Source organism: Coregonus lavaretus (genome assembly GCF_964263955.1).
Source record: "Coregonus lavaretus genome assembly, chromosome: 20".
NCBI classification, from domain to species: Eukaryota; Metazoa; Chordata; class Actinopteri; order Salmoniformes; family Salmonidae; genus Coregonus; species Coregonus lavaretus.
In genome coordinates this window covers 21,377,453-21,394,696 of record NC_140007.1, presented here as the reverse complement: position 1 = coordinate 21,394,696, position 17,244 = coordinate 21,377,453, and the positions used below count along the sequence as shown (strand labels likewise).

Genomic DNA, 17,244 nt, shown 5'->3' with positions numbered 1-17,244 from the left:
TGTCATTATGGTGTATTGTGTGTAGATTGATGAGGACATTTTTTATTTAATCCATTTTAGAATAAGGCTGTAACGTAACAAAATGTGGAAAAAGTCAAGGGGTCTGAATACTTTCCAAATGCACTGTATCAACCGTCAAGAGTCTTAGTATGTTTTAAGTGTCTTCAGTCTAGAGTGTTATACTTGTGTGTCTGTGTTAATATGAGTGTGAGTGTGTGTGTTGCTGTGAATTTGACTGTTAATTGAAGTGTGAGCATATAATGTGTGTGTGCATGGCTGCCTACCTGTCCCAGCTGTTGGCAGGGTGTCTGGTACTCTGCTCTCTGACACAGGTCCTTGACCCGCTGGTACTTAGGCAGGAAGTTCTCCTCCTGTGCCACATCCTTCCCTGGAGGCACATCACGTATGTGGAGCAACTTCCTGTGAAAACACACACACACAGTTATGGAACTATACTGAACAAAAATATAAAACGCAACATGTAATGTGTTGGTCCCATGTTTCACGAGCTGAAATAAAAGACAGCAGAAATTCCAAAACACACAAAAATAGTATTTTTCAAATGTTGTTCACAAATTCATTTACATCCCTGTTAGTGAGCATTTCTCCTTTGCCAAGATAATCCATCCACCTGACAGGTGTGGCATTTCAAGAAGCTGATTAAACAGCATTGTCATTACCCAGGTGCACCTTGTGCTGGGGACAATAAAAGGCCACTCTGAAATGTACAGTTTTGTCACAAAACACAATGCCACAGATGTCTCAAGTTTTGAGAGAGCGTGCAATTGGCATGCAGACTGCAGGAGAAGTGTGCTCTTCACGGATTAATCCCGTTTTCAACTGTACCGGGCAGATGGCAGACAGTGGGCAAACAGTTTGCTGATGTCAACGTTGTGAACAGAGTGCCCTATGGTGGCGGTGGGGTTATGATATGAGTAGGCATAAGGTACGGACAAAGAACACAATTGCATTTTATCGATGGCAATTTGAATGCACAGAGATACCGTGACGAGATCCTAAGGCCCATTGTTGTGCCATTCATCCGCCGCCATTACCTCATGTTTCAGCATAATAATGCATGGCCCCATGTCGCAAGGATCTGTACACAATTCCTGGAAGCTGAAAATGGCCCAGTTCTTCCATGGCCTGCATACTCACCAAACATGTCACCCATTGACCATGTTTGGGATGCTCTGGATCGACGTGTACGACAGCGTGTTCCAATTCCCGGCAATATCCAGCAACTTCGCACAGCCATTGAAGCGGAGTGGGACAACATTCCACAGGCCACAATCAACAGCCTGATCAACTCCATGTGAAGGAGATGAGTCGCGCTGCATGAGGCAAATGGTGGTCACACCAGATACTGACTGGTTATCTGATCCATGCTCTACCTTTTTTTTAAGGTATCTGTGACCAACAGATGCATATCTGTATTCCCAGTGAAATCCATAGATTAGGGCCTAATGGATTTATTACAATTGACTGATTTCCTTATATGAACTGTAACTCAGTAAAATCTTAGAAATTGTTGCATGTTGCATTATACATATTTTTTCAGTGTATATACTATACTAGGCTGTTACTGTATGGTCCTGGATGCTGATTAGTCATGACAATATTCTGTAAACCACAGCTTTGCCTGATATGGTTTGATATCAAGTATCAGTAGGGTAATATTAAGGCAAGAAACTCATTAAATAATGTGGCATTGAGACTTTCCTACTCCATAACCTTCCACACACTCAGATGAATGTAACCAGATTACTTAATGGGCACACAGAGACATAAAAAATAAACTGAGTATGGTTATTTAAAACATTGAGATTATTTCCTGTGACTCACCCTCTCTCCACCAGGAATGAGTCTCTCCACACCTTCCCCTTCTTGTTCACCTGGAACCTGAAAATCATGAGAGAAAAGGACAAATCGATCAGCCATCTCCTTCATTGACCAGGTTCTACATTCAGAACACAATGTAACGCTTGAAGAAATGAGAATTCCTACACTGTGTAGAGCGACAGCCTCCAATGACGACAAAATGCAACAGGTTGGAACGGATATCAAAAACAGCCCTGGGTCAAATTATCTCAGATGAAGAACTATCGATACCACCTTCAGATGTTCTTTTGGAAAAGGACGGGAAAAAAGAAAGTGATCGAACGTAGAAGAAAATAAAAGAAAGTGTGTGGAATAAATTGGTCTCTTGTCTGGGTGCTCTGACCTTCTCCTGGCAGGGTGTTCAGATATGAGTTATCGATCCATCGGCCCCCTCCCTCCCTCTTTCTCCCTTGCCCTTTCTTTCTTTCTCCATCTCTCTTCTTTCATTGCCTTTTCTCTCGGTCTCCATCTCTCTCTCATCTCTGTAAGGGGCATTCTCATCACAGCCAGCAGCAGTGACCAGGCACACACCCAGCACAGCTCTGCTCTCCTCCATCCCACCCAGTCTCTCGCCCTCCTCTCTTCCGCAAACCCATCCCCACAGCCCCACATCAGGCCAGCCAGCTAGACTCCTCTGCCTGCCAGACAATTTCACAGGCTGGAGAGTCCATCTCTCACTGATTGCAGCTGCAGAGCTGGAAGAGAGAATAGAGAATCCCTCAACACATACACACACACATACTCATTATCCGCTGGTGAAAGGCTTTCCTTCACTCAGTGGCGTTGGCAGGGCAGCTCCTGTAGTTATTACTACAGGTCACCGTTGACACTTCTTGGAAGAATGGAGAAGGATTATTTAATATTTTCTTAGATTTTTTTTTTCATTAACGAAAGCAATATCCAGGCTGGGCAGGAGGAAAAAGTGTCGCTGGGATGTGGATGTAATCTCAATGGACGCCATGGTAACTTGGCAGGCCGAGCCAGGTCCAATGATTGGTGCGGTGCCACAGTTTTGAGGAACCCTGAGGGAACTCAGACCTGTCAGTGGCCAGTGCCAATGTACGACTCATAATAATATAATCACCTAGAGGATATATAGCTACTTCTATCAGTGATCTATGGCCTGCCAACATACAGAATACACACATCATATGAGTGTGCCATGAAAGGTCCATGGGCAGGGTGTTTCCCTTTTTGTTCCATATCCCACCTGTTGACTGGTCTCTCTATGTCCAGCAGCTTGAGGATGGACTTGCCGTCCATGTCAGGAGGGACGTCCATGCCAGCGATGTCCAGGATGGTGGGTGCCAGGTCAATGTTCAGCACCATGTGAGGGTTGCTATGGAGACGCAGGGAGAGATAAGGGGATAAAGGTCATTAGCGAGCATCGTCAGATGGTATCTGGTCAGTTAAAGTCAGCTGATAAGAGAGAGGGAGAGTGGGGTCTTTTTGAAGAGCGAGAGAGAGAGAAAGACTGAGAGAGAAACAGAGAGAGAGAGCGAGAGTAGAGGAGGCAGGGGAAGATAACAGATCATAATCTTATGAAGCTGACAAATAACTGCTCCAGAGATCTATAGTCCAGGCAGGAGGGAACATGACCCTCAGGACAGCAAGAGGAAAAGGAAGGGGGGGGGGGGGGGTATTTAACCCTTAAGGCGTCAGTATGCTTCAGTTCGGCTGGCGCCAAATCCAACGTGTGTGCTTGCATACTCCCTTAAAAGACCTTCGCTTCAAATCAAATCAAATTGTATTGGCCACATGCGCCGAATACAACAGGTGCAGACATTACAGTGAAATGCTTACTTACTTAATGCTTGGAAGAGAAGAAAAGCGGCAATAGTGTTTGTCCATTTTGAGACACTGTATTCCTCAAAATAGTCCAAACTAATCTAACATATCTCAAGAAATCTGTCATTAATTTTGAGGTTTTTGCAGAGGAGATCTTAGTCAAGCAATTTTACATCTAACTAAGATGTTTGGTGCAGTATTTCTCTATGAAAAAATGTGCATGAAAACTAGTCATCTGTCGTTGAAGGACAACAAATACTTTATTGAAGAATCCCTACTGTTGACCAATCACCGACGAAGGGGCGTAGACTTCCGCTACCGACTTCGGCTTGCCTCAGAAAAAAGAATGTGTGCCCGAACAGCCGAAATCACCGTTACCGAAGTCCAAAACAAACAAAAACGTCACAAAATGTTGTCATAATATATGCACAAACTCCTCCGAACTGTTTCGGCTGGGTAGCATGCGGACGCCCTTAACCAGTCCAATCACCATAAATATACACTGCTCAAAAAAATAAAGGGAACACTTAAACAACACAATGTAACTCCAAATCAATCACACTTCTGTGAAATCAAACTGTCCACTTAGGAAGCAACACTGATTGACAATAAATGTCACATGCTGTTGTGCAAATGGAATAGACAACAGGTGGAAATTATAGGCAATTAGCAAGACACCCCCAATAAAGAAGTGGTTCTGCAGGTGGTGACCACAGACCACTTCTCAGTTCCAATGCTTCCTGGCTGATGTTTTGGTCACTTTTGAATGCTGGCGGTGCTTTCACTCTAGTGGTAGCATGAGACGGAGTCTACAACCCACACAAGTGGCTCAGGTAGTGCAGCTCATCCAGGATGGCACATCAATGCGAGCTGTGGCAAGAAGGTTTGCTGTGTCTGTCAGCGTAGTGTCCAGAGCATGGAGGCGCTACCAGGAGACAGGCCAGTACATCAGGAGACGTGGAGGAGGCCGTAGGAGGGCAACAACCAAGCAGCAGGACCGCTACCTCCGCCTTTGTGCAAGGAGGAGCAGGAGGAGCACTGCCAGAGCCCTGCAAAATGACCACCAGCAGGCCACAAATGTGCATGTGTCTGCTCAAACGGTCAGAAACAGACTCCATGAGGGTGATATGAGGGCCCGACGTCCACAGGTGGGGGTTGTGCTTACAGCCCAATACCGTGCAGGACGTTTGGCATTTGCCAGAGAACACCAAGATTGGCAAATTCGCCACTGGTGCCCTGTGCTCTTCACAGATGAAAGTAGGTTCACACTGAGCACATGTGACAGACATGACAGAGTCTGGAGACGCCGTGGAGAACGTTCTGCTGCCTGCAACATCCTCCAGCATGACCAGTTTGGCGGTGGGTCAGTCATGGTGTGGGGTGGCATTTCTTTGGGGGGCCGCACAGCCCTCCATGTGCTCGCCAGAGGTAGCCTGACTGCCATTAGGTACCGAGATGAGATCCTCAGACCCCTTGTGAGACCATATGCTGGTGCGGTTGGCCCTGGGTTCCTCCTAATGCAAGACAATGCTAGACCTCATGTGGCTGGAGTGTGTCAGCAGTTCCTGCAAGAGGAAGGCATTGATGCTATGGACTGTCCCGCCCGTTCCCCAGACCTGAATCAAATTGAGCACATCTGGGACATCATGTCTCGCTCCATCCACCAACGCCACGTTGCACCACAGGCTGTCCAGGAGTTGGCGGATGCTTTAGTCCAGGTCTGGGAGGAGATCCCTCAGGAGACCATCCACCACCTCATCAGGAGCATGCCCAGGTGTTGTAGGGAGGTCATAAAGGCACGTGGAGGCCACACACACTACTGAGCCTCATTTTGACTTGTTTTAAGGACATTACATCAAAGTTGGATCAGCCTGGAGTGTGGTTTTCCACTTTAATTTTGAGGGTGACTCCAAATCCAGACCTCCATGGGTTGATAAATTTGATTTCCATTGATAATTTTTGTGTGATTTTGTTGTCAGCACATTCAACTATGTAAAGAAAAAAGTAGTTAATAATATTATTTCATTCATTCAGATCTAGGATGTGTTGTTTAAGTGTTCCCTTTATTTTTTTGAGCAGTGTATTATCTTTACAATCCCTCTAAATGTATATCCCCCATCCTAGGCCCCCTCCCCCCTCCCTAAATCTTCACCCCACTCCGCCCACTTTTTCACACTAACTGAGAAATCTCATGATCTCCTCGTGAAATGGCTTTTGCTGCGTAATCTGCTTTTCCAGGGAACAGAGTGCAGAGACACACACACACCCTGCCGGTGGTAAACAACACTAATGTAATTCAATCCAAAACCTTGTGAGGGAGTAAGGGGAGGAGAGAAAAGGAGAGAAGGGGAGGGGAGGGGAGGGGAGAGGAAGGAGAGGAGAGAAGGGGAGGGAAGAGGAAGGAGAGGAGAGAAGGGGAGGGGAGAGGAAGGAGAGGATACTAAGGAAGTCTCAAGGTTTTGCTCGCCTGAGGTAGAGTATCTCATGATAAGCTGTAGACCACACTATTTACCAAGAGAGTTTTCTTCTATATTTTTCGTAGCTATCTATATACAACCACAAACCAATGCTGGCACTAAGACTGCACTCAAGGAGCTGTATAAGGCCATAAGTAAACAGGAAAATGCTCATCCAGAGGCAGCGCTCCTAGTGGCCGGTGACTTTATTGCAGGGAAACTTAAATCCGTTCTACCTAATTTCTACCAGCATATTAAATGTGCAACCAGAGGAAAAAAAACTCTAGACCACCTTTACTCCACACACAGAGACGCATACAAAGCTCTCCCTCGCCCTCCATTTGGCAAATCTGACCATAACTCTATCCTCCTGATTCCTGCTTATAAGCAAAAACTAAAGCAGGAAGCACCAGTGACTCGGTTAATAAAAAAGTGGTCAGATGACGCAGATGCTAAGTTACAGGACTGTTTTGCAAGCACAGACTGGAATATGTTCCGGGATTCTTCAGATAGCATTGAGGAGTATGCCACATCAGTCACTGGCTTCATCAATAAGTGCATCGATGACGTCATCCCCACAGTGACCGTACGTACATACCCCAACCAGAAGCCATGGATTACAGGCAACATCCGCACTGAGCTAAAGGCTAGAGCTGCCGCTTTCAAGGAGCGGGACTCTAACCCGGACGCTTATAAGAAATCCCGCTATGCCCTCCGACGAACCATCAAACAGGCAAAGAGTCAATACAGGACTAAGATTGAATCGTACTACACCGGGTCTGACGCTCGTCGGATGTGGCAGGGCTTGAAAACTATTACAGACTACAAAGGGAAGCACAGCAACGAGCTGCCCAGTGACACAAGCCTACCAGACGAGCTAAATCACTTCTATGCTCGCTTCGAGGCAAGCAACACTGAAGCATGCATGAGAGCACCAGCTGTTCCGGATGACTATGTGATCACACTCTCCATAGCCGATGTGAGTAAGACTTTTAAGCAGGTCAACATTCACAAGGCTGCAGGGCCAGACGGATTACCAGGACGTGTACTCCGAGCATGTGCTGACCAACTGGCAAGTGTCTTCACTGACATTTTCAACATGTCCCTGACTGAGTCTGTAATACCAACATGTTTCAAGCAGACCACCATAGTCCCTGTGCCCAAGGACACTAAGATTACCTGCCTAAATGACTACCGACCTGTAGCACTTACGTCTGTAGCTATGAAGTGCTTTGAAAGGCTGGTCATGGCTCACATCAACACCATTATCCCAAAAACCCTAGACCCACTCCAATTTGCATATTGCCCCAACAGATCCACAGATGATGCAATCTCTATTGCACTCCACACTGCCCTTTCCCACCTGGACAAGAGGAACACCTACGTGAGAATGCTATTTATTGACTACAGCTCAACCATAGTGCCCTCAAAGCTCATCACTAAGCTAAGGATCCTGGGACTAAACACCTCCCTCTGCAACTGGATCCTGGACTTCCTGACGGGCCGCCCCCAGGTGGTAAGGGTAGGTAACAACACATCTGCCACGCTGATCCTCAACACGGGGGCCCCTCAGTGTTGCGTGCTCAGTCCCCTCCTGTTCACCCATGACTGCATGGCCAGGCACGACTCCAACACCATCATTAAGTTTGCCGATGACACAACAGTGGTAGGCCTGATCACCGACAACGATGAGACAGCATATAGGGAGGAGGTCAGAGACCTGGCTGTGTGGTGCCAGAATAACAACCTCTCCCTCAACGTGATCAAGACAATGGAAATGATTGTGGACTACAGGAAAAAAAAGAGGACTGAGCACGCCCCCATTCTCATCGACGGGGCTGTAGTGGAACAGGTTGAGAGCTTCAAGTTCCTTGGTGTCCACATCACTAATGAATGATCATGGTCCAAACACACCAAGACAGTCGTGAAGAGGGCACGACAAAGCCTATTCCCCCTCAGGAGAATGAAAAGATTTGGCATGGGTCCACAGATCCTCAGAAAGTTCTACAGCTGCACCATCGAGAGCATCCTGACTGGTTGCATCACCGCCTGGTATGGCAACTGCTCGGCCTCCGACTGCAAGGCACTACAGAGGGTAGTGCGTACGGCCCAGTACATCACTGGGGCCAAGCTTCCTGCCATCCAGGACCTCTATACCAGGCGGTGTCAGAGGAAGGCCCTAAAAATTGTCAAAGACTCCAGCCACCCTAGTCATAGACTGTTCTCTCTGCTACCGCACGGCAAGCGGTACCGGAGCGCCAAGTGTAGGTCCAAAAGGCTTCTTAACAGCTTCTACCCCCAAGCCATAAGACTCCTGAACAGCTAATCATGGCTCCCCGGAAAATTTGCACTGCCCCCCCACCCCCACCCCGTCCCCCTTTTTTACTCTGCCGCTACTCTGTTTATTATTCATGCATAGTCACTTTAACTCTACCCACATGTACATATTACCGCAATTACCTCGACTATTCGGGGGCCCCCGCACATTGACTCTGCACCTGTACCCCCATGTATATAGCCTCTCTACTGTTATTTTATTTTATAATAATAATAATAATAATATGCCATTTAGCAGACGCTTTTATCCAAAGCGACTTACAGTCATGCATGCATTATTTTTTTTTGTGTATGGGTGGTCCCGGGGATCGAACCAACTACCTTGGCGTTACAAGCGCCGTGCTCTACCAGCTGAGCTACAGAGGACCACTGCTGCTCTTTAGTTATTTGCTTAGATTTTTTTTGCTTAACACTTTTTTTATTTGTTTTACTTTGCATTGTTGGTTAAGGGCTTGTAAGTAAGCATTTCACTGTAATGTCTACACCTGTTGTATTCGGCGCATGTGGCAAATACAATTTGATTTGATTTGATTTGAGAAGTGGAGGGGAGACGGAGAGCCAGAGGATTGGGGAGAGGTGGGTTCAGGTTGAGGCTGGGGTGGGGGGATGAGACTGGCTGTGCATTGCTGAGAGGTGACGACATAGAGCAGCAGTACAGAGGGACATGGATGATGGTCTGAGTGACCTGTCCCCTGGCTCTACAGGGCTTAACACTGAGTGGTGATGTTAAACTGACTACTTTAAAACCAAATTGAAACAGTTTCTTGACTGTGTCCATCTCGCTAATAATCAATCACCGAAATGAAAGCTAGACAGTCAAGGAGCATAGAAAATTCAAAAAACGATCAATAGAGGACTATGTTTTGCACATTTTGACGGCAAGAAAATATAACACATTTTCAGTGCGGACCTCGTTGAAGACCGAATGCGCCCCCCGGGGCAAAATGAGTTTGACACCCCTGATCTAAATAATCCAAGCTGGATCAGGACTGGGTCTAGAGAAACAAATGAGATCAAAACAAAGTCAATCACTGTGATCAGGCAGATGTTACTGTTGTTCTATTGAACTCCTCATCCTTCCCCCTCCCTCTGTCAGTCAGTCGGTCTCTGTCTGTTACTCGGTCTCTGTCTGTCTGTCGGTCTCTGTCTGTCTGTCTGTCTGTCTGCCTGTCTGTCTGTCTGTCTGTCTGTCTGTGTTTGTCTGTCTGTCAGTCAGTCAGTCGGTCTCTGTCTGTCTGTCAGTCAGTCAGTCAGTCAGTCTCTGTCTGTCTGTCTGTCACTGTCTGTCTGTCTGTCTGTCGTCTATGTCTGTATGTCGGTCGGTCTCTGTCTGTCGGTCGGTCTCTGTCTGTCGGTCGGTCTCGGTCGGTCTCTGTGTGTCGGTCGGTCTCTGTCGGTCGGTCTCTGTCGATCGGTCTCTGTCTGTCGGTCGGTCTCTGTCGGTCGGTCGGTCTCGGTTTTTTCGGTCTCGGTCTGTCGGTCGGTCGTTCTCTGTCGGTCGGTCGGTCGGTCTCTGTCGGTCGGTCTCTGTTGGTCGGTCGGTCTCTGTCTGTCGGTCGGTCGGTCTCTGTTGATTGGTCGGTCTCAGTCTGTCGGTCGGTCGGTCTCTGTCGGTCGGTTGGTCTCAGTCTGTCAGTCTCTGTCTGTCGGTCAGTCTCTGTCGGTCGGTCTCTGTCAGTCGGTCGATCTCTGTCTGTCGGTCGGTCTCTGCTTGTCGGTCGGTCTGTCGCTGTCTGTCTGTCGGTCTGTCTCTGTTTGTCGGTCTGTCGGTCTCTGTCTGTCAGTCGGTCAGTCTCTGTCTATCTGTCAGTCGGTCGATCTCTGTCTGTCTGTCAGTCGGTCTCTGTCTGTCTCTCTGTCAATCTCTGTCTGTCAGTCGGTCTGTCGGTCGGTCTGTCGGTCTGTCAGTCAGTCGGTCTCTGTCAGTCTGTCTGTCTGTCTGTCTGTCTGTCTGTCTGTCTGTCTGTCAGTCAGTCGGTTGGTCTGTCGGTCTGTCAGTCGGTCTCTGTCTGTCTGTCAGTCGGTCTCTGTCTGTCTCTCTGTCAGTCTCTGTCTGTCAGTCGGTCCGTCAGTCTCTGTTTGTCAGTCGGTCGGTCTCTGTCTGTCAGTCAGTCGGTCGGTCGGTCGGTCGGTCGGTGTCTGTCTGTCAGTCGGTCTTTGTCTGTCACTCGGTCTCTGTCAGTCGGTCTCTGTCTGTCTGTCAGTCGGTCTCTGTCTGTCGGTTGGTCTCTGTCTGTCGGCCGGTCAGTCTGTCTGTCCGTCTGTCTGTCAGTCTCTGTCTGTCGGTCGGCCGGTTGGTCGGTCTCTGTCTGTCTGTCTGTCGGTCTCTGTCTGTCGGTTGGTCTCTGTCTGTCTGTCAGTCAGTCAGTCGGTCTCTGTCTGTCACTCGGCCTCTGTCTATCTTTCTGTCTGTCGGTCTCTGTTTGTCTGTCGGTCTCTGTCTGTCTGTCGGACTCTGTCTGTCGGTCAGTCTCGGTCAGTCGGTCTATGTCGGTCGGTTGGTCGGTCTCTGCTTGTCGGTCGGTCTGTCACTGTCTGTCTGTCTGTCGGTCTGTCGGTCTCTGTCTGTCTGTCTGTCTGTCGGTCGGTCTCTGTCTGTCTGTCGGTCGGTCGGTCGGTCTCTGTCTGTCTGTCTGTCTGTCTGTCTGTCTGTCTGTCAGTCGGTCGGTCTCTGTTTGTCAGTCGGTCTCTGTCTGTCTGTCAGTCTCTGTCTGTCAGTCTGTCTGTCTGTCTGTCAGTCAGTCTCTTTCTGTCTGTCTGTCTGTCTATCTGTCGGTCTCTATCTGTCAGTCCAGTCAGTCATTCGGCCTCTAGCTGTCAGTCAGTCAGTCGGTCGGTCTCTGTCAGTCTGTCAGTCAGTTAGTCGGTGTCTGTCTGTCTGTCTGTCACTGTCTGTCTGTCTGTCGGTCTCTGTCTGTCTCTCGGTCGGTCTCTGTCTGTCTGTTAGTCTCTGTCGGTCTCTGATTGTCTGTCGGTCTCTGTCTGTCGGTCTCGGTCGGTCTCTGTCTGTCGGTCGGTCTCTGTCGGTCTCTGTCTGTCGTCGGTCTCTGTCTGTCGGTCGGTCAGTCTCTGTCGGTCGGTCGGTCTCTGTCGGTCGGTCGGTCGGTCTCTGTCTGTCGGTCGGCCGATCTCTGTCTGTCGGTCGGCCGGTCTCTGTCGGTCGGTCTGTCTCTGTCGGTCGGTCTGTCTCTGTCGGTCGGTCTCTGTCGGTCGGTCGGTCTCTGTCGGTCTGTCGGTCTCTTTCGGTCTGTTGGTCGGTCTCTGTCTGTCTGTCTGTCTGTCTCTCTGTCTGTCTGTCTGTCTGTCTGTCTGTCAGTCTGTCAGTCGGTCTCTGTCAGTCGGTCTGTCTGTCTGTCTGTTGGTCTCTGTCTGTCTGTTATGATTATTTATTGCACTATTAGGCTATGAGCTACAGTTAAACTTTCCACTCAAATTGTGAAGACGTTATATATTGATGGCTCCATAATAAACATGATATTGATATTTGTGGGTATGATAATAAATGATAATAACAGCCTAATAGTCATCATCACCATCATTATCCTTGTAATTTACATTGTCATTATCTACTAGCCTATGTATTACTATACAAATGGATTTGCCTGATTTAATAATGGCTTAAGTAATTGTATTCAATATATTGTAATTTGGTTATTAATGAGAAAACGGACTATCCTAAAACAGCTGTCTCTCATCTGCGGCAGCTGTGTGCATATGACTTATTTATGACTATGTAATTCAGGGACAAGATTGTAGACCTACACAAGGCTGGAATGGGCTACAAGACCATCGCCAAGCAGCTTGGTGAGAAGGTGACAACAGTTGGTGCGATTATTCGCAAATGGAAGAAACACAAAAGAACTGTCAATCTCCTCCCGGCCTGGGGCTCCATGCAAGATCTCACCTCGTGGAGTTGCAATGATCATGAGAACGATGAGGAATCAGCCCAGAACTACACGGGAGGATCTTGTCAATGATCTCAAGGCAACTGGGACCATAGTCACCAAGAAAACAATTTGTAACAGTCGGATGGTCTCAGTCTGTTTGTAAGTCGGTTTCTGTCTGTCTCTCTGTCAGTCACTGTCAGTCAGTCAGTCAGTCGTCAGTCAGTCAGTCAGTCTCTGTCTGCCTGTCTGTCTGTCTGTCTGTCTGTCTGTCTGCCTGTCTGTCTGTCTGTCTGTCTGTCTGTCTGTCTGTCTGTCTGTCTGTCTGTCTGTCTGTCTGTCTGTCTGTCTGTCTGTCTGTCTGTCTGTCTGTCTGTCTGTCTGTCAGTCAGTCAGTCGGTCGGTCGGTCAGTCTGTCTGTCTGTCTGTCTGTCGGTCTCTGTCTGTCAGTCTCTGTCTGTCAGTCAGTCGGTCTCTGTCTGTCTGTCTGTCTGTCAGTCGGTCTCTGTCAGTCGGTCTCTCTCTGTCTGTCGGTCTCTGTCTGTCGGTCGGTCTCTGTCTGTCGGTCGGTCTGTCTGTCTGTCGGTCTCTGTCTGTCGGCCGGTCGGTCGGTCGGTCTCTGTCTGTCTGTCTGTCTGTCTGTCGGTCGGTCTCTGTCTGTCAGTCGGTCCGTCAGTCTCTGTTTGTCAGTCGGTCGGTCGGTCTCTGTCTGTCAGTCGGTCGGTCGGTCGGTGTCTGTCTGTCAGTCGGTCTCTGTCTGTCTGTAACTCGGTCTCTATCTGTCAGTCGGTCTTTGTCTGTCACTCGGTCTCTGTCAGTCGGTCTCTGTCTGTCTGTCAGTCGGTCTCTGTCTGTCGGTCGGTCGGTCTCGGTCTGTCGGTCGGCCGGTCGGTCGGTCTCGGTCGGTCTCTGTTTGTCTGTCAGTCTCTGTCTGTCGGTTAGTCTCTGTCTGTCTGTCAGTCAGTCAGTCGGTCCGTCAGTCTCTGTTTGTCAGTCGGTCGGTCGGTCTCTGTCTGTCAGTCGGTCTCTGTCTGTCGGTCGGTCTCTGTCTGTCGGTCGGTCGGTCGGTCGGTCTGTCTGTCTGTCGGTCTCTGTCTGTCGGTCGGCTGGTTGGTCAGTCTCTGTCTGTCTGTCTGTCGGTCTCTGTCTGTCGGTTGGTCTCTGTCTGTCTGTCTGTCAGTCAGTCAGTCAGTCAGTCAGTCGGTCTCTGTCTGTCACTCGGTCTCTGTCTGTCTTTCTGTCACTCGGTCTCTGTCTGTCTTTCTGTCTGTCGGTCTCTGTTTGTCGGTTGGTCTCTGTCTGTCTGTCGGTCTCTGTCTGTCTGTCGGACTCTGTCTGTCGGTCAGTCTCGTTCGGTCGGTCTATGTCGGTCGGTTGGTCGGTCTCTGCTTGTCGGTCGGTCTGTCACTGTCTGTCGGTCTGTCGGTCTCTGTCTGTCTGTCGGTCGGTCGGTCGGTCGGTCTCTGTCTGTCTGTCTGTCTGTCTGTCTATCTGTCTGTCTATCTGTCTGTCTGTCTGTCTGTCTGTCGGTCGGTCTCTGTCTGTCTGTCAGTCAGTCGGTCGGTCTCTGTTTGTCAGTCGGTCTCTGTCTGTCTGTCAGTCTCTGTCTGTCAGTCTGTCTGTCTGTCAGTCAGTCTCTTTCTGTCTGTCTGTCTGTCTATCTGTCGGTCTCTATCTGTCAGTCAGTCAGTCGGCCTCTAGCTGTCAGTCTGTCAGTCGGTCGGTCTCTGTCTGTCTGTCTGTCAGTCAGTCAGTCGGTGTCTGTCTTTCACTGTATGTCTGTCTGTCTGTCGGTCTCTGTCTATCTCTCGGTCGGTCTCTGTCTGTCGGTTGGTCTCTGTCGGTCTCTGTTTGTCTGTCGGTCTCTGTCTGTCGGTCTCGGTCGGTCTCTGTCGGTCGGTCGGTCTCGGTCGGTCTCCGTCTGTCGGTCGGTCTCTGTCTGTCGGTCGGTCGGTCTCTGTCGGTCGGTCGGTCTGTCTCTGTCGGTCGGTCTGTCTCTGTCGGTCGGTCTGTCTCTGTCGGTCGGTCAGTCTCTGTCGGTCTGTTGGTCGGTCTCTGTCTGTCTGTCTGTCTGTCTGTCTGTCTGTCTGTCTGTCAGTCTGTCAGTCGGTCTCTGTCTGTCTGTTATGATGAGTTTTCTGGTATCGAGTAATTCAGGATGTAAGAGAATAGTTAAACACTTACAGTGAGGGAAAAAAGTATTTGATCCCCTGCTGATTTTGTACATTTGCCCACTGACAAAGAAATGATCAGTCTATAATTTTAATGGTAGGTTTATTTGGGCAGTGAGAGACAGAATAACAACAAAAACATCCAGAAAAACGCATGTCAAAAATGTTATGAATTGATTTGCATTTTAATGAGGGAAATAAGTATTTGACCCCCTCTCAATCAGAAAGATTTCTGGCTCCCAGGTGTCTTTTATACAGGTAACGAGCTGAGATTAGGAGCACACTCTTAAAGGGAGTGCTCCTAATCTCAGCTTGTTACCTGTATAAAAGACACCTGTCCACAGAAGCAATCAATCAATCAGATTCCAAACTCTCCACCATGGCCAAGACCAAAGAGCTCTCCAAGGATGTCAGGGACAAGATTGTAGACCTACACAAGGCTGGAATGGGCTACAAGACCATCGCCAAGCAGCTTGGTGAGAAGGTGACAACAGTTGGTGCGATTATTCGCAAATGGAAGAAACACAAAAGAACTGTCAATCTCCTCCCGGCCTGGGGCTCCATGCAAGATCTCACCTCATGGAGTTGCAATGATCATGAGAACGATGAGGAATCAGCCCAGAACTACACGGTAGGATCTTGTCAATGATCTCAAGGCAGCTGGGACCATAGTCACCAAGAAAACAATTGGTAACACACTACGCTGTGAAGGACTGAAATCCTGCATTTCCCGCAAGGTCCCCCTGCTCAAGAAAGCCCATATACAGGCCCGTCTGAAGTTTGCCAATGAACATCTGAATGATTCAGAGGAGAACTGGGTGAAAGTGTTGTGGTCAGATGAGACCAAAATCGAGTTCTTTGGCATCAACTCAACTCGCCGTGTTTGGAGGAGGAGGAATGCTGCCTATGACCCCAAGAACACCATCCCCACCGTCAAACATGGAGGTGGAAACATTATGCTTTGAGGTTTTTTTCTGCTAAGGGGACAGGACAACTTCACCGCTTCAAAGGGACGATGGACGGGGCCATGTACCGTCAAATCTTGGGTGAGAACCTCCTTCCCTCAGCCAGGGCATTGACAATGGGTCGTGTATGGGTATCCAGCATGACAATGACCCAAAACACACAGCCAAGGCAACAAAGGAGTGGCTCAAGAAGAAGCACATTAAGGTCCTGGAGTGGCCTAGCCAGTCTCCAGACATTAATCTCATAGAAAATCTGTGGAGGGAGCTGAAGGTTCGAGTTGCCAAACGTCAGCCTCCAAACCTTAATGACTTGGAGAAGATCTGCAAAGAGGAGTGGAACAAAATCCCTCCTGAGATGTGTGCAAACCTGGTGGCCAACTACAAGAAACGTGTGACCTCTGTGATTGCCAACAAGGGTTTTGCCACCAAGTACTAAGTCATGTTTTGCAGAGGGGTCAAATACTTATTTCCCTCAATAAAATGCAAATCAATTTATAACATTTTTGACATGCGTTTTCTGGATTTTGTTGTTGTTATTCTGTCTCTCACTGTTCAAATAAACCTACCATAAAAATTATAGACTGATCATGTCTTTGTCAGTGGGCAAACGTACAAAATCAGCGGGGGATTAAACACTTTTTTCCCTCACTGTACATGGAGAGTTGATTCAAAGTATTGAATATTACAGTACCGGATTCACATGGCAAGCGGTACGGGCGTAGCCTATTGTTATCTGAATGACTTACATAGAAAACCTCTTAGTTTATATAATGCTTTCTGAGCTAATTCCATCCAACTGTTGCCAACCATTATTGACTGTCACTCATCACCTACAATAGGATCCCCCTATATGGTATTGTGTTGCACCCTAGTCAGTATATTCCATCACATACTCCTTCTAAGATTAGCACCAGTGGCCCCCCAGCTATCTTGGCCCGCATAACTTCTGGTACCCACCAGTGACAGAAATAAATACATGGAATGTCCTCATCCTCCAAATCCTTATGCAGCTCTCAATATTCCAAACATTAACTAATACTGTAAAAAAGACGTAATATCACTGTCTGTCGGTCTCGGTCTGTCTGTCGATCTCGGTCGGTCTCTGTCTGTCGGTCGGTCTCTGTCTGTCGGTCGGTCTCTGTCGGTCGGTCGGTCTCTGTCGGTTGGTCGGTCTCTGTCTGTCGGTTGGTGTCTGTCGGTCGGTCGGTCTCTGTCTGTCTGTCTGTCGGTTGGTCTCTGTCTGTCGGTCGGTCTCTGTCTGTCGGTCTGTCAGTGATCTTAAGGAGTCATAAGTGGGATAGACCAGCTATATAGAGGATTTAGAGGTTTTGTAATTATACATTTTACTTAATGTACACTACCAGTCAAAAGTTTTTTTTACATTGTAGAATAATAGTGAAGACAACTATGAAATAACACATATTAACTTTTGACTGGTAGAGTACATTAACTTTTAAGAAGGCACATCTGTTAATTGAAATGCATTCCAGGTGCTACCTCATGAAGCTGGTTGAGAGAATGCCAAGAGTGTGCAAAGCTGTCATCAAGGCAAAGGGTGGCTATTTGAAGAATCTCAAATGTAAAATATATTTTGATTTGTTTAACACTTTTTTGATTACTACATGATTCCATATGTGTTATTTCATAGTTTTGATGTCTTCACTATTATTCTACATTGTAAAAAATAGTAAAAATAAAGAAAAACCCTTAAATGAGTAGGTGTGTCCAAACTTTTGACTGGTACTGTATGGATGGATGTATA

The 17,244-nt window shown here is 48.0% G+C and overlaps 1 protein-coding gene across 1 annotated transcript in view; it reads right to left on the bottom strand.

The window, feature by feature from the left end:
• Positions 1-1,841: 1,841 nt before the first annotated feature.
• LOC311147462 (extracellular sulfatase Sulf-2-like) overlaps positions 1,842-17,244 on the bottom strand; it is a gene marked incomplete at its 3' end in the record, with an annotated part of 31,330 nt that continues 15,927 nt past the window's right edge. The window contains exons 7-8 of the mRNA XM_084184165.1: positions 3,092-3,220; positions 1,842-1,902 (exon numbers count right to left, since the gene is read on the bottom strand). Of these exons, the coding sequence (XP_084040291.1) occupies positions 1,842-1,902; positions 3,092-3,220 (190 nt within the window). The remainder of the gene's footprint in view (positions 1,903-3,091; positions 3,221-17,244) is intronic.